The sequence below is a fragment of the Colobus angolensis genome, unplaced genomic scaffold, assembly GCF_000951035.1.
Source record: "Colobus angolensis palliatus isolate OR3802 unplaced genomic scaffold, Cang.pa_1.0 Scaffold335, whole genome shotgun sequence".
Lineage (NCBI taxonomy): Eukaryota > Metazoa > Chordata > Mammalia > Primates > Cercopithecidae > Colobus > Colobus angolensis.
In genome coordinates, this window is record NW_012116655.1 from 1,153,078 (window position 1) to 1,179,038 (window position 25,961).

Here is a 25,961-nt window from a genome sequence, read left to right on the forward strand (position 1 = left end):
CAATCTAAAAATTCCAGTTTGTTATTTTAAATTTATTTAGCAGATCACAATCAGAATTTTAAAAAGTGAACAAGATAATCAAAGTGTATATAGTAAGGGTGCACTATTTTGTTAAATTTCAGGTTGTTAGTGTGTGTATATATTGGGTCATGATGTAAAATGCATTTTCTTTTTTAAGCAAAAGGTAAAATTTTATTGTAAATAAATCTATTAATAAGAGGGACAGGGATGGGGAATTACAGGACCTTGATTAATAAAAGCATCACCACCATCAGCACTTCTCATCGTCCCTTTAGTCCCTGAAGGCTTCTTTAACTGAGGCAGTGTACCTTAATTAGATTCTGGATGTAAAGTATTTCTTACAATGGCTTGTGTGTGAACAAGTAAAATCCAGATTTTTATGTGAAATACCGTAATTCTAAAATGCTGAAAACTGGCCAGGCGCGGTGGCTCACACCTGTAATCCCAGCACTGTGGGAGGCCAAGGCAGGCGATCACCCGAGGTCAGGAGTTCAAGACCAGTCTGGGCAACATGGTGAAACCCCATCTCTACTAAACACACACACACTAGCCAGGTGTGGTGGCACATGCCCGTAATCCCAGCTACTTGGGAGGCTGAGGCCCGAGAATCGCTTGAACTGGGGAGATGGAGGTTGCAGTGAGCTGAGATAGTGCTACTGCACTCCAGCCTGGGCAACAGAACAAGACTCTGTCTCAAAAAACAAAACAAAACAAAACAACCCCAAAAAATCCACTGTAATTCAAGAGGTAATGAGGCCCCAGCACTGTGTTGATGCCTTTAATCTCAGCAATTTGGGAGGCCAAGGTGGGAGGATTGCTTGAGCCCAGGAGTTTGACATCAGCCTTGCCCACACGAGGAAATCCCATCTCTACAAAAAACGCAAAATTAATTGGGTGTGGTGGTGCATGCCTGTAGTCCCAGCTAGTTGGGAGGCTGAGGTGGGAGAATCACTTCAGCCGAGGGGGCAGCGGCTGCAGTGAACCAAGATTGTGCCACTGCACTCTAACCTGGGTGACAGAGTGAGACCTGCTCAAAACAAAAAAAGCCCGGGGTGGTGGCTCACGCCTGTAATCCCAGCACTGTGGGAGGCCGAGGTGGGCGGATCATGAGATGGAGACCATCCTGGCTAACACAGCGAAACCCCGTCTCTACTAAAAATACAAAAAATTAGCTGGGTGTGGTGGTGGGCCCCTGTAGTCCCAGCTACTTGGGAGGCTGAGGCAGGAGAATCGCTTGAACCCCAGAGGCGGAGGTTGCAGTGAGCCAAGATCACGCCAGTGCACTCCAGCCTGGGCGACAGAGCGAGACTGTGTCTCAAAAAAAAAAAAAGGAAGTAATGAAACTGAAATCAACCCACTCTAGAGCTGGAGGCTACTGCTCAGTTTGACTTTTGACCTGCATGCTTATTTTGCAGATGTCTCTCAACTAAACAAAATCTCATTACACAGCATGCAAAGGGTGATGCAAAAATAGTTTATTATGATATAGTTTATGTAAAGTTAGGTAGTATTTACAAAATAAAAATGATCAGCTACATCCAGGGAATCTAGCATGTCACACAAAGGAATAAATATTCTGACAAAGTAACACTTCAATTGTAGTGAATAGTTGATCACAAACTTTGTAAAAAAAAAAAAAAAAAGCCTCAAAAGTCCCCCCACAAAAAAGAGAGCAGCAGCTCGGCTAGTCAGGCTTTCTTGAGACACTGGCCTGACAGTGGATGGCCCACCCGACTCCAGGGCTCTACTTCTCAGAGCCGAGCGCTGCGCTGGAACCTGGGGAGGCGGTACTCATTCAGCCCTTTCTTCTGCACATGGCTTTTAGCCTGTTAAGCGTTACCATTTAGCATTAGGACAGAAATGAAATGCCAGTTGGAATTATATGAGCTGCTTCTTTTTATCATGTGACAGAACGTTTATCAGAACTGCTGGAATCACAAGCTGCGGCAGAGGTGACTGAAGCATTTCCACTTCGTTCACGTACAGTGCCCCAGCTTGGCACAGTATGTTTTGTCTTTGATAATGAATTGAGACATTGACCTTGACAGAAGGGCACAGTTGTGAGAAAAATCATTAAGAATTGTAATTACTGAGAAGCCACTTGGATGCTTTCTACCTTTATAAATATCACCCTAGGAAAACCACATGAAGTAATCCTTACACTTAACTGGTTTTGAATCCTAACAGTATGTCAGTAGATAAGTGGTTAATGCTAAAAGTAAATCCTAAAATCCTTTAAAATCCATTTTAATTGAAGCTTGTGATATAAACATAACACAGTAGTGAACTGAGTGTTCTTCACAATCTATTCCTAGCTGTCTATAAAACTAAGTATGTGACACCACTAACTTCTCGAGGGGGGTGGGGGGCGGGGAGTGACAGGCGTGACTGTGAGGCTGCAAGCGCTGTGTGTGTGTGTGTGTGTGTGTGGCTGCGCCTCCGAAACACTCTTTCCTCAGGTGGCCAAGCTGCGCCTGGGGAAGGCCCCCACTGAGGCCGTGCCCAAGGAACATGCTGTGTCCACCCCTTGGGACTTGGGCATCCTCCCAGGCCATCCTACAGTACTGGAGTCTCCATTTCTTAAGTATTCTGTGACTCAGTGTTTCCTTACCAATCTGACAAAAATATGTGTTGTAAAAAACAGCTGCATTGAAGTTCTGCAGCCTCCATGGAATTCTAGGATATGACCAAAGGGCTGGGGAATCCAAACAGCTCCGGTGCTCCACACAGAGCCCTGCCCAGTGAGTGGTCTTGAAGGTTCTCAGAAACTGCACATTTAGGCCTCGATCCTAGAACTGTGCCTTGAACCAAGTCTCCCTATGATAGCCTTAAATTACTGTGCAGAAGTCTGGTTAAGATGGCGCCATCATTTTCTTCATTTTCCTGATTTTCCTTGAGGACTCTGGCTCTACCAAGAACAGGCAATACAGAATTATTTCAATGAAACAATGTATGGATACAGGGCTATCGTTATTTTAGATATGGTATACTTTAAAACCATCTGTTAGATGACCAAATGTTTACAAAGATGCAGCAGTCATTAAAAACATTTCCTTATAATGCTGGGCGGGGTTCAACGGTGCAGTCAACCCTGTTCTCCCCATCTTAAAAAGGGGCGTCTAAGACTTTTTTAAAAACCCATACAAACTTTGTCACAAAAATCCCTGCAGTAACTTCTCAGTAATATTTACACTGCTTGCTCTGAATAATATACAGGTTATTTTGAAGAAAATAAACACAGCTGCTTTTAAATACAGAGAAATTGCAAGCTACACCAAGCATGCAGTAGCTTCAGTATTCACAAAGTATTGCATCCAAACACCTAAGGACTCGGACCCAAGACGTGTGCCGACGGAAACTTGTCCCATCTCTAGGGATGTCTAGTGTTGAGCTACTGACTCCCCTACCCTGCCAAGAGTCTTCTCTTTTGTTGAAAGATTTCAGAGAAGGGAGATGTCTTCTCTTCACAGAGAAGCAAGAATACTTGAAGCTCACAGTTCTGAAAAGAGCAAGAGAATGAACGGGTCTTGTCCCTGGCAGACAAAATTTGAGAGAATTGGTAATGTTCCTTTCCATACTGGGTTTATGCCAGGCTTTCCTTTTAAAGAGCCTACAGCTCAGCTTGGTTCTTACTGCCATCAGTTGTGGACACACACCCTTGCTGAAAACTGTTCGGCCCAAGTGTGTCAACACGAGAACTGTACAAGGGTACAAGGAACAGCCCCCTCTAAGGGGTGGCTGCAGAACAACCTGCCACAGCTGCTGTGCAAGGAAGAGCGCCCATCTCAGAACGCTCTGTTGCTTGGCATTGAGAACAGTGGTGGCCTTCACCTTTTGATGTGAAGATGACCTTTTATGGGATGAGAAATCTACTGAGTTCACATCTTTAAAGCGGGTGGTGGCATGGAGAGGCCTGGGAAGGGAAGGAGTATGCTTGTACATGGCCAACCTCCAAGCCTGAAGTGCGTGGAAAACCCACGTTCAGTTGCTGAGTATTTACCCACTGGAGACGCTCGCGCTGAGTGGGCTAGGAACCTCTCTTCAGAAGAATGCTGGAGGGCAGGAAAGCCCAGAAGATGAAAGGTGGGAAAACAGTGTGTAGATGCCTTAATTCTAAGGAGCTTTTTAATAAGCAAGTTACCAGCAGCTTTCTTCCCAAATCCTTTCAGAAATGGGGCTGTTTTGCCCGCACCGAGAACTTTCGCTTATTTCAGCTGAAAGGAGAAAACACAGGGCTGATGCCAGCTTGCAGGAAAGGGGAAACGAAACGTCTCTGGCCTGTGTCACCTCTTAGTGCTCCAACATGGACTTAGGGCAAGTTACAACCTGTTTAGAAAGCAAATTCCTTGTACATCAGACCTGTGACTCCCCTAACCAGGATTTTCATCTCACACCCTAAAATGAATGACATTCCCAGGAAAGTGAAGCTTTCTCATCAACATGACAAATTTTCTTTAAAATTTCAACATCAAATTCCTTCAAAGTATAGTATCATACATTTCCATTCTTTATAAAACTTTGGCAATACTTAATTTCTTTCTCCCTTAGTGACAATGGGGTCACAAGTTTTTTTTAAAAAAACTCTATCTTATAGGCCGGGCACAGTGGCTCACACCTGCAATCGCAGCAGCACTTTGGGAGGCTGAGGCAGGCAGATCACGAGGTCAGGAGATCGAGCCCATCCTGGCCAACATGGTGAAACCCCATCTCTATTAAAGATACAAAAAAAATTAGCCGGGCGTGGTGGCGGGTGCCTGTAGTCCCAGCTACTCGGGAGGCTGAGGCAGGAGAATGGCGTGAACCCAGGAGGCAGAGGTTGCAGTGAGCCGAGATTGTGCCACCACACTCCAGCCTGGGCAACAGAGCAAGACTCTGTCTCAAAACAAAAAACCAACAAAAAAAAGCAAAAAACAAACAATTCCCCAAAAAACACTATATTTTATAAAGGAAGGTCTTATAAATTCCAAGCTTCTTTAGGACCATGTTGAGCAAACTTTTTTTTTTCAGGAACAGTAAATGTTGATGTGTCACATTCTTTTCTAAGTGCAACTGTCTTAGAACTTAGGTAAGTCCGTGAATGAGTAGCTGGGAGAAATGGGTATGTGGCCAGCCACTAAGTCACCCAACGTACAAAGGAGCAGGGGGCAGCAGAGCTTCCCCTACACCCCAAATTAGGCTGCAGGTCATGTTCAAAGCCAAGTAGGCCAAATAGGATTACTTGTTTGTGTAGGGACCTGGCTGCCGACAGGGACCCCACACAGGGTGGCCTTGGCCTCCAGGGCCCTGCAAACACCTAGCGGGCTCTGGTGTGTTCCAGCTCCGTGGCACCCGGCAGCCTCCCAGGAGACGGCCAGGCAGGAGTGATGATCAGGATTGTGTTCAATTCTCAGCATGTTTCCATGTACCCAAAAGTTAAGAGTCCCATCTACCTCTGTAGTAAAACAAATGGTAGTAAACACATTCCATAAAAATGTTTTTCAAGCCATCAGTTTTGTTTCCGGCCTTATCTGTCGTATTCCTTTCAGGCACATTCTGAGATTCACAACTGTGTTCTTTAAACAGCCGAAATTCCCTCTTCCTGTATGGCTGCATGAGCTGGAGGGTCAGAGAGTGACAGGAGCTGGTGGCTGCTGCAGAAACAGGTTCTTCTGGGCCTTCCACATCACTAAGCAGGCTGTGGGGCCTTGCTCTCCATGCTCTTCTGCCTTCATACTTGCTGAATCTGAAGGCAAGATCCTCTCTGATGTTACCTCTTGTTCAATAAACCTACAAGTTCGTCATGCTGCTATCTCTAGTCACCCTGGGATGTTCACCGCATCACCCACTTAGCACAGGCCCATTATGACTCCCTGAAGCACAGGCTTCCAGCTCACAGGGCAGCGCACTGTCCGCCTCCACCCCTGCCCAATGATCCACTCGGACCTGGGAGGCTGTGGACAGTGCGTCCTCTGAAACGCTGGTCTCCGCACCTGCTTGGGGCTGGGGCACCATGTGTGGACAAAGAAACTGACCAGCAGAAAGTGACTATTCTGCACGTGCAGGTGTGCACACAAGGTAATTACGCACATGCCCGCAAAAACTCACACAAGCCTCGCTTTCCCATTCGTATGTGGGGCACAGCTTACAGGCTGGTGCTAGCATACTACACATAAATACATTTATAGGAAAATAATTAAAATGCTGAAGTCTTATCCATTTGAACATCTTCCTCATTGGTAAAGCTGGGAAAGCTCACTATTGTGTGGGTGGTGCCAAGGAGCAGCCTGAGACCCTGCCCGCAGCTGCCACTAAGACTTTCCTCTCCCCACACAGAAACCAGTTCTACTTCTTCACTGTTCTTCTTTCTTCTCTCTGGAATTCAGGGGCTAAATCCTTTCCAGGGTATTCGGATGCCTGCAGGAAGGAAACTGCAGAGAGGGCCCAGCCGTGTGCAGCACAATGCTCCCTGCTCAGTGTGGCAACAGTGGGGCAGCCGTCAACATCTGTGCTAGTGTTGCCATCTGGGCAAGTCTCTGTTCCTGGGGCATGTCTAGGTGGAACACGAAGAACATCGTCATCCTTTCTCGCCTGGTTCACTCCATCACAGGATGGAGCCCACCAGCAGGGAACCCAGACTTCCCTGAGCCACATGGTGGCTGTCCCTTGTGAGGGCTCTTCAGAAACGCCAGGGCAGGCCCAGGGCATTTTCAGGAGCTCTTAGCAAAGCAGCCTCAGTCCGTTTCCTGGCAATACCCTACACTAAACCAGCCCTGGGGGAGAGGCCTGTGGCAGGGAGGAATGCAGATGCCCAGCTGGCCTCTCTCTGACCCCTTACATACTGCAGTCATATTAGTTTTCTAGGATTCCTGAAGTCCAGCCTCAAGGGATACGTGATGGAAAAAAGTGAATCAAATGCTCTTTTGACCTACGGGCAAACTTGCTTTAATTTAAAGCACTGTGAGGGCTGAAGGCAGACAGATCCTGTCTCCAAGCATGGACTCTGCCCAGAACCCCCTGGAGGGCAGAAAGCAGGAAGCTGTCTGCAGAAGGGCCAGTGGGTCTGTCCCCAGGGGCAGCAGGGATGATCACGAAGGAAACTGTGCCAGGCAAGGCAGGTGGTGGACCTCAGAGAATGGCACGAAATCGTAGCACCCAGATAACAGGCAAAAACTCCTGTCTGGTCAGATCCTGACGCACACCAGGTCCCTGTCTGTCCTGGAGCATTCGTTGTGTCCCAGCAGTGTGCTGGAGACAACAATGGGGCTGTGGGGGACAGTGGGGTCCTGAACGTTCCTTCTGTATATTCCCATTGACACAGAAAGGTCATAGTGCATTTCTCAAAGCACTGCTAATCTAAATGGTCAGGGGGGTCTGATAAGTGTATCTATATTTGATATGGGGCCTTGCTCTGTTGCCCAGGCTGGAGTGCAGTGACACGATCATGGCTAATTGCAGCTTCAACCTTCTGGACCAAAGTGATCCTCCTACCTCAGCCTCCTGAGTAGCTGGGACTACAGCTGCGCAACTGTGCCACCTCAGAGAAGTAGATTTTAAAACAAACTCAATTTTCTCTTGCTGTTAACAACACTGAAGACTAGTAGCAGAGGAGTAAAAGTGTGGGTTAAGAGCCTTAAAAACTTGTCGAAAGTGCTCAATGCCAGTGGAGAGCACTTAGTTATTCCAGTGAGAAGAGAGCACCTAAATCTGGGTCTTAAAACACATGAAAACTCCAGGCCTTTCTCCCAGCCTTTCTGCACATTGGGGGCGGGGCCAGAGCTCCACAGATGGCCATGCTCATGACTTCATCTAGAAACTGAGCAACAGGATTTCTAGATTTCTACGCCCAAAGCATCCACGCACCCACAGAGACCATCACACCAACTCAAGCATGAATACAAAGTGAAAGCATGTTCTTGGCATGAAAACCATCTGCTCACACCCCACCTTGCTCCTAAAGTAGCAGAATCTATTCCACCAGCCAGGGGTTTATACTCCTTATCTTAATGGAATTAATGCTTTTCATGGGGCCATAATAGAGACTCCAATTTAGGAGATTTTCAAGAATTGTTGTAGAATGTTTCGTGGTAGTTAAAAAGGTCTTCCTCAAACTGTCAGAAAAAGCAAAACTGGTAGTATAGGTTTACTTTAACCAGGCTCTTTTAAAAGTAAATGTTGCAAGATAGGTTTCCAGAGCGCAGACTAATTAAATGAGAGCTAAGATCAGAGTCTGAATACACACTAATGTGCTGTTCTCATCAGATTCTGACATCCTCTGTACTTTCTTCTTGACTTAACAGGGGTCTCCTCTCAACCTTTTCCAAAGCAATGTGATGGTTTCTTCTCCAAAAGTTAAAAAAAACCCAAACCCCCCAAACCTTCCCCAGCTTTGAATGATTCCTGGAGGGAATTCATTTTTTGCAATCAGAGTCTGAAACCTGGGCTGCAGGTCAACAATCTTGAGTAGTTATGAAAAGACCAGGGTTACTGGAGACCCAGAAAGGAACGAGCAGAGGAAGGAAGGAAGGAAGGAAGGAGAGGGGCCGGGGGTTTTGTGCAAGATTTAATAAAAAACAAACAAAAATAGGAATGGTTGCTTTCAACATTTTCCAGGTTGTGAAAGGTTTGCCACGATTCTCAGGGGTGTGGTTCTAAGCGGCATCAGTGGAACAGATACAAAATGCTGTCTTCCTCCCAGGCCGGAAGGCAGCGCACCTTCTCCTCTTAACAGCCAGACTAGCGGGTGAGGAGTCAATGCTATTACCCAGGCCAAAAGCTGGAGTGTCCGCATGGCTTTTTCTCTGACCAGTGGGGATTCCATCTACCTTGAGACATGCTGGCTGGGCCCCGTTTCCACACCAGCGCGTGGTGAGACAGGGTAGCTTATCAACAGGCTGCTGGGCCTTAATACTGACAGTGAGTGCAGCGGGTCACAGCCAGGAAGGGGACTAACACAGATGCCCTCCCAGTCCCCACTGCTGGCCTAATTTTAGAATACCACGGAAAAGAGCTTTGATGAAGACAATAGGAAGTCAACACAGCAGAGAGTGGTGTGGACAACCCAGAAGCCAGCCTCACACATTCCATGCCCACAGTTAACGATGACAACAACAGCAATAATAATAATAAAACAAAGGTACAGGTGAAAAGCAGCGCTCGGGGTGTGCTGCTGCAAGCTGGGGAAGGCGCGTGCTCAACTTGGATGGGACACAGCTAGTCTTTCTTCAAGTCCCTGGATTCAAAGAGCTTCAACCGTTCTTGCACCGTCAGGCCTTCCTTCAGACTCTGGGTAGAGACAAAGCAGGAGGAGAAAATAAACACACCGTTAGACCCCCTGCACTGGACCGGACCGGACCGGACCAGACCAGACCACTGGTGGAGCCGGCATCAGTCAGAGAGCCGGGTGCAGGTGCGGTTAGTGGGCATGCCAGGAGGAGAGGCCCCGGGAAATGCTGTTATTGGTGGAGGATGTTTTCTCCTTCAGAAAATTACTTGGATGAAAAAGGAAAAAAAAATCAGAGAGACAAGACCATGTGTTTAAGCAGCTAAATTCTGAGCTGAGGGCTCTTTAGACAAGCAGTGATCAGACGAATCCAGCCAGGGAAAACAGTGCAATGAGCGAGGAGACTGCCCATCCCCGTGTCTTGTCTTGTGTGTGGATTTGTCCGCATCCAGCCCCGGAGAGACTCTTCACCTGACAGCCTCCGCTGAGGAGGACCAGATGCTCCAGGGCATCCCCAGTAGGATGGGGGTGCCGGGACAGGGCCTGGCTCCCACAGCGCCTCTGCAGCGCCCGCTGCCCTCAGACCCATTTCTGGCATTCCCTGATCAGAGGCCTGTGAGTGTTATGGGGATTTGGGAACACACCAATGTATACAGTAAGATTTTCAAAACATAAAACCAATACTCTGTTCACGTGGGATCTTGCTAAAGCTTAAATCTGTATATCCAGAGATGAATGAGATCTTACTAACTGGGGGACAGAATATTTTCCATCTCATTCTTACAGACTTTCTTCAATGATTCAATTTCTGAATAGGAAAAGGAAGAGCACTTTTCAGAGAATGACTGGAAATGAAGGGCATTCCAGTGCTGACTGGAAAGTGCCATGGCTCCTCACTCATCTCCCTCTTCACGCTAAGTGTCGCCATCAGACAGCCTCTGCCGACTCCCCACGGCTTACCCTTGCCAGAGCTGGTGTAGGTACAGGTTTTACTGAGAAATCAGAAGCTGAAGGGATGGTCTCTAGCTCAGGGTCTGCATGATTCTACCAGTTTCAACCAAAAACCTGAGCAACGTGAAACTGCAGGCTATACCCCATCTACTGGGGAGTCTCTAGCTTAGGCTCAGGCACACTCTGACACCGTCCTGGAGGCCCTGGTGTGATGGACTGGGGACTGAGCATGGGTTGGCCAGCTTGAGGCTCCCTCCAAAGCTCAAGGGAAGGGGGAGCTCCAGGGTCCCCCACCCCACCCAGCTCCACCCAGAACAGACCTGCTTGTTATATTCTGGAGCTGTGTGTCTGTGTAAATAAATAAACAATGTTATTTTTAAATAAAGGGTTCTGCTGCTAAGCATTTTAAAACTCACTGGTCCAGGTGAGCCTCACCTCAAGCAATTGTTACAGCTTGATAATTGTGTGTGTCTGAGAGGGTTTCTTTGGAAGCTTGCCACAGAGAGTGGGTGGGGGAATGGGGAGAAAATCCATCTCCCATTCTGAGCCCAGATGTGCTTCAACACCCATGCCTGCTCCTAGGTGCCCTTGGGGTCCCTCCCCACAGGGTGCAGGGATCTCACAGCAGTCAGTCTTGCAGAGGACCTGTGTAGACATCTGGTCACCACTAAAGGGGCTGGGGCCAAGCCAGGCAGGCAGCCCGAAGCCTAAGTGCTACTCAGAGGCACGCTCTGGAGCATGGCTGGGGGATGTCACTGTCATATCCCGGTTCCTGCTTGCTGGGGACTTTCTGTCAGGACTGTAGTGAGTTTGGACACTCCTAAGGCCTTGATTTGCTCCTTGCAGGCACTGCATGAGAAGCCCCAGAATTCTGCTACAGCAGGCCCAGGGGAGGGGAGCACCCTGACAGCCATAGCACCCAGCATGCTCGCTGCTGGCTCCTGCCCCAGTGACAAGGGCAGAGCTCAGGCTCGGGTGATGCTGGGCCTGCTACAATTCCAAGGGTGGGAAGTAAGCAAAACCCCCTACGCTATTCCCAAACTGGCTCCGGGAGGCTCTTTCTCTCTCTACGTCCTCTGGATTCTCTCCTGATGGCTGCTCAGCCCAAGGACCCCTGCACAGGTTCGGCTGCCATGCCTGGCCCTCGGGGCTCAGCCAGCTCCCTCTGGGGTTCATCTCCCCCTAGGCTGGTCTCTCCACTGAGTGCCTCCTGCAGCCCCGCATACTGAGTTGAGCACTAACACGGGGGCCCCTTAAGAACCCTGAGGGAAGCATTCTCTGGTCTCAATCCCAGAAAAGGCTGTGCTGCTCTTAAGCAACTTGCTGGCTTTGATTTTGTAGCAGCTGAAACTTGTGGTCCTTTTCAGTGAGACAGGACAGAAAAACAGAATAGAACGAAAGACACAGATCAGTGCACATCAGATGCCATATCAAAAACACCAATGAGAAGTATGGTTTCTGGGCAACTTCATTCCCATCTTCTTGAAGGGTTGGGTGGAGTTTTCAGATACAGTTGAGGAAAAGGATGACACCCACCCATGCCTGTGCCTCCTAATGTCTCCTGGGAGCGCCAACAATGCCCCATCCTGCCCCGTTGCACCGCAGACATCTGTGAAGTCCTTGGACTGGCCCTGCACTCCAAGGACTTTCTTATTACAGAAACCCAGCCAAGACAAACATCAACTTAAAAACACATCAGGAGGACCCCGTCCTGGGGTTTCTCTCCATCCTTTTCAGTCCTCCCTGGGGCCCAGTCTGCTCCCTCATCCCTGCTCTGGCTGGTTCCCAGCCACTGTGAGAGGCCCCCACCCACTCACTGCACACAGAGTTACTGTCAGGGGCCCGTGGGTGTCACACAGCCTCCCTGGAAAGGTCCTGTCAGTGACAGTTGGTCCTCTCCCCTGACTGTCACTTATAGGCATGGTCCAAAAGCCCAAATCACTAATAGTGAACTTCAAACTCCTTCAAGAAAAGCTCAAAGATACTAGCTAGAGTTTAGCCTCAAATAAGTAGTAGAATCTTCAGTAAGAAAACCATGAACCAAAAAACAAGTTTCCTTTTGCTAAACAAAATGTTCTTTATGTTTAAAGAAAAACACCCAAGCTAAGTTTTTAATCAAGCCTAAACCATATTTGGGTATAGGTGACTTAGGACTGTAGACAAATAAAACCAAACTGACCAGGCTTAAAACCCTCAACTCTTTAGCCAAGCCTCAGGCTGAAGTCCCTCGGCTGGCAGGGTGCTGTAGGCGTGCCTGAGGAAGGGCCAGCACAGGGAGGAAGACATGGTTCTTGCTTTCCTCCACGTTCTCATTCCGGAATGTATGAGATCAAGCCACTGAGCCAGCAACTACTCATTCTCAGGGTGTCTCCCACCATGGGCCCGCCCCCACCTCCTCTCTGGGATAGGGCCTTCCTTCAACGGCACCTAGTGAGAAGCTTTTGTTTTATTAAAAAAGAAAAAAAAAAAAAACTGGTAAATATTTTGCCCTTATTGCTTGTAGTTATCATGCTCTTCTGAACCATCTTCACCAAGCTCTAGTCCTGGTTTATCCATTCCTAGAACGACCAGCCTGTTAGCCTTGACAGAGGCCACTAAGTGGGTCACTAGGTGGGCGAGGCCTTTGGTGACGGCAGACTTCCCTTGCCAGTGTGGACATCTGTAAACTACCTCGTGACAGAGGGCAAGACAGGTGTCCCCTGAGAGGGTGGAGTGAGTTCAGCCGTTGTGCACAGATTATCCAACATGCATATGCTGATGGTGCCTGGCTCTCTGCCTGCCCACCAGGCTACAGGAGCGCCTCACTGCCAGGGTCATCTCTGTTAAGAGGTTAGAGTGCCAATTAACTCCCCAGAGCAGGTTAAAGAAACCTCACTTGGATTTGGTATGTTGGAGCAGGATGAATTGAAATAAAGTAACCATGACGCAGGCGTTTGCCATGGGGGTGTGAGCAGTGCATGCAGGCAGTGGGAGAGGCGGTTTACCTCCTGCATGGGCCGGGAAGCGGGTGCATTTCAGGTATCCCACGAGACCTGCTCAATTACGGACTGTCAGAGGAGAGAGCAGACATGAGACACACAACCAATCCCTCACACACGCGGTGCCGCTCCCACCTCCGCCCGCCCTCCTGTGCATGGCTGGCTCTGGACAGCACACTGAAGATGTACTGCTTCCTGGCTGGGGAAGGAGAGCAGGCAGCATCGTCTCCTGGAGGTGGCACCAGTGTCCCAACAGTGACGTGCAAGGAGCACCACAGACAGGCACAGCTGACAGCAGGCCAACACGAGTGGGGCTGGGTGAAACCCGGCCTCGAGGCAGGAGCCGATCATGCCAAGCACTGCTCTTCACAGCCCTGGCCTCTCAATGTCACTGCCAGGAGGTGGCTCCAAGACAGAGACAGAGCTCAAAGCCACCAGAACCAGCCCCCCAGCAGAGTGAGCTTGGCCTGGCTGAGTGCTGGGCCCTGGGGCTTTCGCAGCTGCGGCCCACAGGAGCACCCTTACTTCAGTCTGGGCTCCTCTCCCCAGTGTCCCTCAAGCCCTTCCCACCAGTGGGCTGGACCCCAGTCTCACCTTGGACCTGATGTTTCTGAGTTGCCGGGTGACACAGGATCTGTCTTTCTTCAAGAAGTCAGGGTTGCTTTTAGATTTCATTATATCTGAAGTATATAATGAAAACAAACAGACCTGTTATCTTTGCTTTCTAAAACCCTATGGAAGCAGACTGAATCCTGAAACATTTCCCAAGCTTCCTACTGCAGCATACTTAGGACACTTCCTTCAACAACTCTAAGGGAATTCAAAGCCAATAACCATGCAACATGCTAGATCTTTTCAGACCACCACAAAACACCAGCACAATGGGAGAATGTGTGTGTGGGGTCCTGCCAGGGCTTCCTGCACTGTGGCTGTAGCCCAGAACAGCATTCCCTCCAAAGCGACTTGGTCCTCTCACTCCGCTGTGGGACCTCAATGCTGAGCAGACCCCTACCCCCATTATCCACGATTCTCCACCTTCCTCCTGGTAGCACAGGACTGTCTAAAGCAAGATGGTAAGGCCAAGGCCTTCTCATCATCCACCCACCCAGACAGCAGTCCTTTAGGCTTCTTACAAATGTCTACTTAAATACCTGTAACACAAACATATATTGCGTCATATCACACATCCTGTGCATGTGTGAGATTTTTTGTTTTGTTTTCTCTATTTTTTTTTTTGTTTTTTGAGACGGAGTCTCTATCGCCGGGCTGCAATATAGTAGTGCGATTTCAGCTCACTGCAACCTCCACCTCCCGAGTTCAAGCGATTCTCCTGCCTCAGCCTCCTGAGTAGCTGGGACTACAGGTATGTGCCACCACGGAGAGCTAATTTTTGTATTTTTAGTAGAGATAGGGTTTCACCATGTTAGCCAGGCTAGTCTTGAACTCCTGACCTCGTGATCCGCCCGCCTCGACCTCCCAAAGAGCTGGGATTACAGGCGTGAGCCACCGTGCCCGGCCCTCTTATTTCTTTTAAGAGACAGATTATTGCTGTGTTGCCTGGGCTAGAATGTAGTGTCTATTCACACGTGTGATTCCACTACAGCTCACCACAGGCTTTTTTTTTTTTTGAGGCAGCGTCTCATTCTGTCACCCAGGCAGGAGTGCAGCAGTGCGATCATGGCTTACTGCCACTTCCACCTGCTGGGCTCAAGTGATCCTCCCACCTCAGCCTCCCAAGTAGCGCTGGGACTACAGGTGTATAAATGCCAGCAGTCCCAGCTAGTTTTTTTGTACAGACAGGGTTTTGCCATGTTGCCCAGGCTGGTCTTGAACTCTTGAGATCAAGTTTTGACCTGAGCCAGTTCACCCCTTCTTAGGCAACCTGGTGATCCCCTACTCCCAGGAGGTCACCATATTGATACCAAACTTAGTGTGGACACCTGAGCGACTTAGCTTTGTGCGTGACTGCCCAGAACTCCTGGGCTCAAGTGATCCTCCCACCTCAGCTTCCTGGGTAGCCAGGCCTACCACCAAGTCTGACTACTCAGGGTATTTATGGAAAAATGGAGTCTTCCTCCCAGCATCTGTCAGTACCACCGCACTCACTATTCCTTGCCTGACAGAAAAAAAGTTGATTTTTTTTTGCGGGGGTATTAGTGAGCTAGCACATCTTTTCCTGTTTGTGGGTCTTTATATAAAAATCAAGATGAAGGTCAAATGAAATTATGTATAATCTGGCCAGGTGCAGTGACTCACACCTGTAATCTCAGTACTCTGGGAGGCCAAGGTGGCTGGATCGCTTGAGCCCAGGAGTTTGAGATCAGTCTGGGCAAAGTGGTGAAACCCTGTCTCTACTAAAAATATAAAAATTAGCCAGGTGTCGTGGTACACGCCTGTAGTCCCAGCTACTGGGGAGGCTAAGGTGGGAGAATCCTTGAGCCCGGGAGGCGGAGGCTGCAGTGAAATCACGCCATTGCATTCCAACCTGGGCAACAGAGCAAGACCCAGTCTCAAAAAAAAATTACGTATGAGCTGAAAGTGCTTGATAAAATGTTAACTCTTTCATCCTCCCTGCCATCTATTTTTCAAAGGGTACCTAAATGTTTTCAGCCAAGAAAAAAAAAAGAGTCAGTCCTGCTGTTCATTTCAGAAAGCAGGGGGCTCCCTCCCATTCTCCACTCTATGGCCTTTTACAGATATTATAGTCAAATCCTAGGATCAAGCAGCTAGTGAGAGCTACTTCTGCCCAGTGGTTGAGTTCTTTAGAAAAACAAGACTTGTTATTACTTCAAAAATATTATGCTGATATTATGGGTTCTCCCTAGAGCAATCAGCACAGCATCCACTGCTGCGCTGGGGAGAGCAAGGCCTGTCTGGGGCACCTGTGTGAGGCTGGTGCTCCTGCTCCACTGGGATGCCTGGGTCTACAAGCATCACTGGGACTCTTCTGCTTCGAGTCAAGCACCGGGAAACCTCTATGACCAAACCCCCATAACCCCCCACAGCAATAGCCCAGAGGACATGACCCAAGGACACACCGTATCCGGACACCGTGGCACTGTCAGGGGACTTTTCCCCCAGCGCTTCCGTTGCAGCCTTGAGCTGCTCCTTCAACCTGCTGATGTCACAGTCAGCTTTAGCCTTCGCGATGCTGAGCTCTGTGTAGATGTCTTTGTACTTGTCACTTGCGTACTTCTTGTCCTTGGGAGTGAAATGACAGAGAATGGTAGTTACATCCAGGAAACAGGAGCATGCACAATGTGGCCTGTCTCCCTGGGGACTGAATACAGTGGGGAGGCTTGCTTTGGGCGGGAGAGGAGGCTTTACCTCTGTCTTCTAGAGGCAGAAAGTGGACAGAGAGGAAAAACCACGGTGCCTGAGGACACGGGCACAGCCATCAGGACGTGGAAGGATAATCTCCAGACCCGGTGAGTGCAGGAGGCAGTTCCGGGATTGCCCGACCAGCCTGGTGTGGCCCTGAGTGCCCAGGCCCCTCCCTTGTGGGCTTTAGCCTGGAAAACCCTCTCTGTGTCTGGGATTCCCTAGGTGACTGAGTGACCACCAATGATTCTGTCATCTCCCCTGATTCCAGGAGTCCCTGGAGGAGGCTGGTGAAAGCCAGGAGGTGGCTCAAATGGAAGTCAAGCCTTGCCTCACTTCACAGGCCTTTTCTCTGGAACATTCCTCCCAAAGGACACAAAGAGCACATACACACTGATGCTGGAGCCAAGCCAGGCAGGTTGCTCATGTCCATGTTCCCATAGCACCTGCCTGCAGACTGGTCTTTTAAGAGAACTTGATTTTGGAAAGTGCCTTCCTCACAAGAGTAAAATCTGCTTCAGAAGAACCCATGCTGAGACCCAGCCTGAGTTCAGGAGGCGCATGTCACCTAGAGCCTGTTCCCATACCCGCCCTCCTGCGGTGCGGTGACCTTACCCGCAGTGCCGTCTGCAGCTCATCCTTGAGGGAGCTAATTTCCTGTTTCAGGTACTGTATTTCTGATTCCTTTACCCGCAATAAGACCTAAAATGACAGAGAGATTAGGGACCAATATTCAGGAGCAAAGGAACCACCAGTCTCCAGAGCAGGGTGAAGCGTGCAGAGGGCTCTCCAATCACCAGTGAGCAGGGCAGCCCCGCAGTGCCCAATGTGGGGAAGCATCGTTTGAACACTGCTCACAGCTTCAGCCTCACATACAGAAACAGGAAGAGGAAAGAAACGGCCGTGACTCCTCCCAGTGCCAAGGACTCCCTCCTCAGCCTGGGGTGCTGTGAGCTAGACCTGCTTGTCTCCGGGGACCAAGCCCGCGAGAATCAGGAAATGTTACCACTGACACTTGTGTCAGACTCACTCAGCCTCTCCGGCCCGCCTTTTTGGTAAAGCACTCATTTAGTACAAGGCACAGGCACAGCAGACAGAGGCCCCACACCTGAACTTGTGGCAGAAGCTGATCACACCAAGCACTGCTCCCTCCCAGCCTTGGCCCCTCAGTGTCGCTGCCAGGAGGTGGCTCCACTACAGAGACGAAGCTCAAAGCCACCAGAACCGGCCCAACCGGATGAGCTCTGGCTGGCTGAGTGCTGAAATTTTAGCACATTTTAGGGTGAAATTTTAATTGAATGTGGAGAAATCTAAGTGCCTTCCTAAAAGGACACCCTATACTCCAGAATCCATCATTCTGACATAAAGCGAGCCTCCCTGACCTGAGCTGCAGCAGACACATGGCTACAGATCGTGTCCTTTTGAGTGCTCAGTGTTTGTGGCATGGCAGAAATGGAGACGAGTGGGTGGGGGGAGTGAGATGGGGTCAGGATCCCCACAGCCTCTCGAGGGCCCCGCTCGGCTAGTGGCTCTCATGCCACTTGGCAGCTCACCGCTCCTCGCCACCTCCGGGTGATTTGGATCTTCCTGGACCCTGCGACTCCTGCTGTCTCAGGTCTGTCCCTCCCACAACCCTGTAGGGGGCCATGCTGCACTCCCCTGGGGCTCCTGGGTGCAGAGCTGAGTCAGGCGCGGCCTGGCTCCTGATGGTACCTCTAGTTCATAGGCATCCTTGCCCTGTGCAAGGGGTGACCCAGTGGCCTCCCCACTGCCGTCCCCAGTCAGCAGCGTCCGTAACCGTGTGATCTCTGCAGCCAGGCGGTTGTTCAGCTCCTGGGGGACAGCAACACAACAGTGACACTCCAGAGCTGCCTGGGGCCAAGTCGCATGACACAACCCAGGAAGGCCATTTCCCTGGGTTCTTTGTGTATCTGTGGAACTGTGGAGGCGTGATCCAATCGATAATCCTTAATTCCTTTCTGTCACAATAACTAGTGTCAATCTGTTCCATGGCTGGTCCCATCTGAGCTCCTGTGGGGTCATCTTTAAGCCACAGCTGTAATGAGTGGACCCAGTCCTGCCTGAGGAGCCTCATACACAGCCCTGTGCAGCAGCCATACCCCTTGGGAAGGCCTCAGGTGAGGATGAGACTATGTGCCAAGTCCCAGGGGGTGTTTGTGCAGGGCGGGGTCGTAGAGGGCTGTTTAGTTTGGCGCCCACAGAAAAGCCAATATTGAACGAATCCTGACTCGAACCTTTCAATTAGCCAGGATTTAAATGCACCCCAATTAACTAAGGAGCAAGCAAATCTTTATTTTTATTATTTTTTTTTGAGACAGAGTCTCGCTCTGTCGCCCAGGCTGGAGTGCAGTGCCACGATCTCGGCTCACTGCAAGCTCCGCCTCCCGAGTTCACGCCATTCTCCTGCCTCAGCCTCCTGAGTAGCTAGGACTATAGGCGCCCGCCACCGCGCCCGGCTAATTTTTTGTATTTTTAGTAGAGATGGGGTTTCACCATATTAGCCAGGATGGTCTTGATCTCCTGATCTCGTGATCTGCCGGCCTTGGCCTCCCAAAGTGCTGGGATTACAGGCGTGAGCCACCACACCTGGCCAGAGCAAGCAAATATTAAGAAAAAAATCTGACAAAAATAAATGTGAGCAGTAAGCCTGACCCTGAACAGTGTCAGCTCAGTCCCTGAGGGACGGGATCCTGGAAGACTGGGATGACCCTGCCAGGCCCTGCCCAGAAACAGTGAGCCAGAGGTTCAGAGGAGCACAGAGAAGACACCAAGACACCCAAGAGTCTCGGAAAGGGTCAAAGCAAGAGTGACGTCATGAGTATGCCGGTGGTGCACGTGGCAGTACAGCCTTGCTCTAGCTATCCGTGGTGACGATTCTGACAACACAGATGGCCACGCTGGATGGCAGGGAGAAGCCTTGGGGCAGGTAACCACTCTGTGGCTCAGGGACCTTCACGCCACTTTGAGGGTGAGGCCTGGCTCTAGCACTGGCTCACCTGACTATGGGTCTACCTGACCTTGAGTGCCCCCGACTAACCTTGGGCTCACCTGGCTGCAGGCTCACCTGGTTGTGGGCATTGAGCTCCTGGTTCTCACGCTGGCACTGCCGCAGGGCCTGCCGCTCGGCCTCCAGCGCCTGGGCCAGGTGGGCATTCTCCAGGCACTTCTGAGAGTACTGCTCCGAGAGGACCTCCAGTTCCCGCTGCACCGACTGCAGCTCCTCCCTGGGGAGAGGGCAGCACTCACTCCTCTGCCTGCTTCAGGAACAGGTCTCTCAGAGGGCCAGTGTCCCTCCTTGACACCAGACACAGCCAAGCACAGGTCAAGCCTGCACAGCCTGTTGTCTTAATCAGCCTGAGTCATATAGAGCAAGGGATCCCTTACAGAGATGACCTCACCCTCACACCCCTCCCTGGTCCTTTCTCACAGTCTGACAGTCCTACAGCTAGCACTTCTCTGGGATGCCAGTCAGGACAGAATCCAGTCTGCGGCCACACAGACCTCCCATTTCTAGACTCTCTTCTGACTCAGAATTTGTTTTCAGTAAACCCACTTTTGAAGCCATCTGTGTCTGACAGCCAGGACCAGGCTCTACACAAGACTCAAAAAACCAAGCTTCCTGAGGCTGTTCTGCCATCCTGGATCCAGGAAGGCCATCTCTCATGCAGGTGAACCAGGGATGAGGGGCTTCCAGGTGAGCCACCCTGCTCTGACCGAGGTCAGCATGAGCCTCTACAGGGTGCCACTGACCACTGCCAGCTCCTGAGGCAGGACCCCTGGCTTCAGCTATACTACAAAGGCTCCTGGTAGAGCCTGAGTGCCGTGACGTTCATGGTGGCCAATCTGTGGGCTCTTGGCTGTGTCAATTCTACCAAGTGAAAAAAAGTCTACAGCAGTTATTCTGGTATTGTTCTATCCTTCTGCCTGTGCAGAGGGAATCAGCACATGTGTGGTTTTAAACCACAGTGCTAGTTCTCACTTCTGCCCGGTACGACTAAGCCCAGCTGCCTGGCTCCTGGTGGGCTAGCGGGGCAGCTGTTGAGGAACACATCTGGGCGGTTGCTGGGATCAGCCCTGGACAAAAGGGGAGTTTAAGATTTCATTTGTTGCATCTCGTTCTTGGCATTTCAAGAAACAGTCTCTCTGAACAGAGGAGGCCCCACTTGGGCCACATCCTGCACTGGACAGGAGGGCATCTGAGTTGCTCTCAGTGCACATGGGCCCCAGGCCCCAACTTTTGGAGGCCTCTGCAAAGACACAGGAAGGGCCCAGCTGTGGCCTGGCCAGCCACCTTCCAGAGGCCCTCCCAAGGGCAGATGGGCAGGCCCAGCCACTTACAGGTACTGGCGCCGCAGGGCCTCAACGTCCGAGTTGACACTGCTGATCTGGGACCGCTGGCTCTTCTCCAGCTCCCGCTCCATCTCCTCCCGGTGGGCATTCTTCATGGCTTCGATGGCTGCAGGCAAGGACATGGCTTCAGCACCAAGGGGTCATGCCCTTCCTGCCGGCAGGGGTGGGGGTGGGGAGCTCCATACAATGGAGTGGCACTTGCCACTGCTGATGCTTGCTTACTCAATCAGCAGTCGGATTTTGCATGACAGGCTGGGACCTCATGAACCAATTCTCTGAGGTGGGCGCGGGCTGGGAGAATTCTCCATGAACTCCCCCTGGAAGGAATGCACGTTTGGCTTTTTTTTTTTGGTGTTAGAAGAAAACCAAACTGATTAAATAAATGTCAATGTTAAATGCCAACGTGAATTTATAGAACAAGCAAGCTTTTGTGCTGGTGTATTTTATTCCTTGGAACTAAATTAACAAACCACTGAGGTGGCGATTACATAAATAGAAGGCAGCGCAAGGCACAGGGGACGTGCTTGTTTAGGGCCACCTGCTGGTGAGGCTACATATCCTCACGCTGAGGGCAGGGGCACTCTGGCCAGAGGTGGTCCCACATTGACAGGAGTCTGTCAGGGGGAAAGTCACTGGCTGGACTGACACTAGTCAGTCTACTTGTTGGGACGGGAAAGTCACAGATTGGGACAGCTCCTTGTGTGCAGCTGGCCACGATGGGGCTGTCAGGTTGAAGTGTGCGCTCTCAGCTTACAAACTCTCAAAAGGGACCTAAAATTGGCCTTTGCCTTAGAGTGAATAGTCAAAGAACCCTTCAACAATGAAGCTTACATCTCAGCCAAAAGGCAATTCAAAAGCAGCCATTCCTCTGAGTTGTGTGTCTGGCTCAAGAAAAGCTGGTCACCCACCCTGCCCTCAGAGTTACCCCACTCCCTACCTGAGATGGTGGCCGCTGTCTCCTCGGCCAGGAGGCGGTCTTTCTCCTCCCGAAGTTTCTCTAGCTCCCGCTGGTGCTGCCTCTGCAGATCTTCAATCTTCTTCTGGTGCGTTTCTTCCATTGCTGCAAACCCTCGCTCGCATGTGGCCTGCAAAATGCAAAAGGGGCTTCATCGACTTCTTTACCTCTAAGTTGGGGCCCTTTTTAGTAAATGAGCCAGGAATCCCACCCGGTCCAGGCCCAGCTGTGACTGGGCACTCACTGAGCGTGCTTCACCATGGGCCTCCTGAGCAGGATCCCTGGGGCTGTCTGGGGATTCTGTGATGCCATCAGAGCCTTCAAAAAAGGGTGTTTCTAGCCAACTCTACATCTTATTTCTGTGATAGTACTGTGCCCCATTTCTTCCTGGAAGAAGTTGGTATGGTGGGTTGGGAGAGGCTGCTATGAAATGGAAACCAGCCAATCCCGGACCTTCCTGCGTTGCTGCCAGGTGGGTCCCACAGGAAGGAGGGAGGAGAGAGCACGTGTGCAGGGGCTGGCTGCATCTGGTATGGAGGGACACAGTGAAAGGCCGGTAAAACAGGGATGAGGGACTTGTCTACTGGAGGGAACCAAGGCCATTCCACGTATAGGGAGTGGCCTGGCGGGCACCAGGCTGGGAACCTCTCAACCCACAGTGGGTTGGGGGCACACAGAGTCCACTTCTGGGAGCTGGGGGTTGGGCTCTGCCATTAGCCAGCTGACAACCTCCAGCTGGTCACTTAATGCTCAAGTGTTGACTGAGGGAATAAGATCAGGCTACAGGATCTCATTCCTTCTAGCCTGTGTCTTCTTTCTTACTCTTTTTTTTGAGACAGAGTCTCGCTCTATCGCCCAGGCTGGAGTGCAGTGGCGCGATCTTGGCTCACTGTAAACTCTGCCTCCCAGGTTCACACCATTCTCCTGCTTCAGCCTCCAGAGTAGCTGGGACTACAGGCGTCTGCCACCACGCCTGGCTAATTTTTTGTATTTTTAGTACAGACAGGGTTTCACCGTGTTAGCCAGGATGGTCTCGATCTCCTGACCTTGTGATCTGCCCACCTCAGCCTCCCAAAGTGCTGGGATTACAGGCGTGAGCCACCACACCCGGCCCTTTCTTACTCTTTTCTTAAAGGAGAAGGGCACCAATGACATAGTACCTCTGCTAACTCCAACAAGACAGGAGACCTGCTTTCCAAGCTCTCCTGCACCTCACTAGAGCAACACATGCATGCCCCAGGATGGGAGCAAGTCACACCAGGAAGCCCAGGCCTGGTTATCAGAGCTGCACTCACTAACAAAGCAGGTGAGCGTGCTGCACAGCTGCTGGGAGTGGTGTGTGTGCAGCTATTTTGAGCACGGAGGCACACACTTTCTGTCCTTCACGTGGTCTGCTTCAGAGAAGGGACTGGGCCTCTCGCCGAGTTTTAAAAACTGGAAGAACGTGGCCACATTCCATTCGAAATTCAAGTGTGGGGGCTTCCCCACTCTGGGCTCACAGCCTACATCACTTGGTTAATCTTCTTGCATGTGGATTCAAGAAAGGATACCAAGAGATCCTATCAGCATGCACGGGCATCTTTCTCTGGGCCCACTTTTAGCGATGGCCATCTCTGAGAGCCTCAGGCAGTATTTCCAAACTCGTGGTTAGTCTGGACTTGACTGTAACCTATGTGCTGCTCTGGGCAAATAGCTCAGCTACTGCCACTATTGACTGGGCATCCCACCCCCTCTCCCAGTGGCTCCACCTGGAAGCAGCTGTCTCTTCCTGCCACCCTCACACCTCAGGATGGCTGCAGGAGCTCGGAGCTCTGGAGCGCCTGGTCTTCAGACCCCAAGTTTGAGCTCTTCTTTCTCCCTCCCACTTGCTTTGGTTCGTATGTGGCTTCTCAGTTAACACATTTAACTAATAGGTCTTTTTTAATTAAAAAAAAATATGGACTACTTCACGAATGTGTGTGTCATCCTTGTGCAGCAGCCATGCTAATCTTCTGTGTATCATTCCAATTTTAGTAGAGGTGCTGCTAAAGCGAGCACAACTAGTATTAATAGATCTTTTAGGTCTTTTTTTTTTTTTCTTTGAGTCTACTTGCTGGGAAAAGCCTTATTTTGATCTGAGTGCTTTGGAATATTAAGCAGGTAAGAGTCAAAAATCTAACAGAAGCACTGAGACATCTTTAAAGACCCAGTTGCTTCTTTGGAGAGAAACTACATGCCAAAAAATAATTGATCTTGCAAACAAATGTTAATTTAAGCCAATCATTCCTGGGACCAAAAGAAGTTCCTCGATGACTACAATTGTGGTGTGGTGGAAGCCTGTGGATGTTAGAGGACGGCTGTTAGGCCAAGATCCTGTCCCCAGCGACCCAAGTGGAAATCTGCATAAACTGATGAAATCTCAAGGTGCTGTCTATTTACAAGTTCTGTATGTCTGCAGGGGTGGGTGAGAACCCCACACCTGGGCTAGAAGCTCCCAGGCACAGGAGGGGACACTATGCAATGGCAGCTAAGGCAGCAGGGAGTGGACAGTGTCCAAGCCCTTGGGAGGGGCCTCATCCTGACCTGCATCATCTGTTTCTCCCTGCTGGTGACACTGGCCCAGCACAATCTCTGGTCAGTTCTCAACATGAAGCAGTCCTCTCCCTTCTGATTTCTTGCTCACTAGTGGTATAATGGCACCTCCATGAGGCCTTGCCTGCACCTGGTTGGCAAACCTAAAGCAGTCTCCGTGTGGAGGGGGCTCTTACAGATGCAGACAGGAAGCAGGGCATCGCTGTGCCCAGGCCCTGCCCCTGTGGACCCTGCTGATTGTCTGGGAAGCTGCAAGGAAGGACACTAGCAAGCATGTTTGGGGTCAAAGCAAAGGTTTGTGCAATTAACTTTTCAAGGTGCACCTGGCACCATCTGGGTGCTGCTTTTGGTGAACTGACCATAGTGTCATCACATACACACACTTTCAAAAGATAGCTGTTGAAACCTTCTCACAACTCATAATAGTTTTTAAAAGGTTTTGACTGATTTGGGGAAAGAATGGTGAAAAAGAGCTTCTCTGGCTCACGCCTGTAATCCCTGCACTTTGGGAGACTGAGGCACGTGGATTACCTGAGGTCAGGAGTTCGAGACCAGTCTGATTAACATGGCGAAACCCCGTCTCTAGTAAAAATACAAAAAAAATTAGCCGGGTGTAGCGGTGAGTGCCTGTAATCCCAGCTACTTGGGAGGCTGAGGCAGGAGAATCGCTTGAACCTGGGACGTGGAGGTTGCTATGAGTTGAGATCACGCCATTGCACTCCAATCTGGGCAACAGAGCGAGACTCTGTCTCAAAAAAAAAAAAAAAAAAACTTCTCAGCTCTCCAGAGGTGCTCGCTGACAACCACACCCGTGTGTCTTGGTGGGGCCGAGTCCGTCACACAGAGGTGACGTGTGAGCTGTTGTTTCCATTCAGAGCTACAGGAGTAAGGGGCTGGGAAAAACAGGTGTCCTGCTGGACAGTGGCCATGGGATTGTGCAGGCAGGAGCAGTGGCAGCCGCATGGGAGTCAGAAGCTCGCTGCACAATGGTGCTGGCTGTGTGTGCGCCCGGCTCTGTCACATGAGCGTGGGAGGCGCCATCTGAACATGGCTTTTGAGGGGCCTAGTCATCCCAGTCATTTACTGGGGCAGCTTCCTGAGTGGGAGGAATGTAAGGGCACAGGTATCATGGCAAACTTTTGAGTCTAAGGGATGAAGCTTGGCAGCCACACATGGTGGGTGTGGTCTGTAGCTACAAAAAGTGGGGCCAGAGAGTTGGACCTCCACTCAGCCCACCCCCACCCCCAGGGCCTGGCATGTCGCCTTTGTGCTCCAGGACCTCAGGGGCGGGGGTGCAGGGCAGTTCTGGGAAAAAGCTACTTGTAAAGGTCCTAGGGAAGGGGACAGGAATGGCTGGAGGCTGTGCTCAGTGGGAAAGCTCTTCTCACCAGAGCACACATCAAATGCCAGTTCCAGAGAGGGACCCTCTGCCCAACTGTGCTCTCCTAGGGCAATCAGGGGGAGACTGCCCTCCAACCGGGCCCTTGCTCTCTGGGGTGTTGCTGTGACTGCAAGGCTGTCCTCAGGCAGCTGCCTCAGATTTGGGCTGGGACTGGGCCAGGTGAGGTTCTGGGGGAGGGGGCAGGAAGGAGGC

The 25,961-nt window shown here is 50.6% G+C and overlaps 1 protein-coding gene across 3 annotated transcripts in view; it reads right to left on the reverse strand.

The window, feature by feature from the left end:
- Window positions 1–1,476: 1,476 nt before the first annotated feature.
- The window catches only part of MPRIP (myosin phosphatase Rho interacting protein), a 153,644-nt gene continuing 129,159 nt past the window's right edge, over window positions 1,477–25,961 (reverse strand). The window contains exons 16-24 of one of the 3 annotated variants that reach the window (XM_011952159.1): window positions 21,779–21,926; window positions 20,830–20,947; window positions 19,556–19,715; window positions 18,184–18,303; window positions 17,086–17,172; window positions 16,188–16,350; window positions 13,744–13,829; window positions 13,156–13,218; window positions 1,477–9,282 (exon numbers count right to left, since the gene is read on the reverse strand). In XM_011952159.1, the coding sequence (XP_011807549.1) occupies window positions 13,186–13,218; window positions 13,744–13,829; window positions 16,188–16,350; window positions 17,086–17,172; window positions 18,184–18,303; window positions 19,556–19,715; window positions 20,830–20,947; window positions 21,779–21,926 (915 nt within the window). In that variant the 3' untranslated portion in view covers window positions 1,477–9,282; window positions 13,156–13,185. The remainder of the gene's footprint in view (window positions 9,283–13,155; window positions 13,219–13,743; window positions 13,830–16,187; window positions 16,351–17,085; window positions 17,173–18,183; window positions 18,304–19,555; window positions 19,716–20,829; window positions 20,948–21,778; window positions 21,927–25,961) is intronic. The other 2 variants (XM_011952158.1, XM_011952157.1) reach the window with 2 other exon arrangements.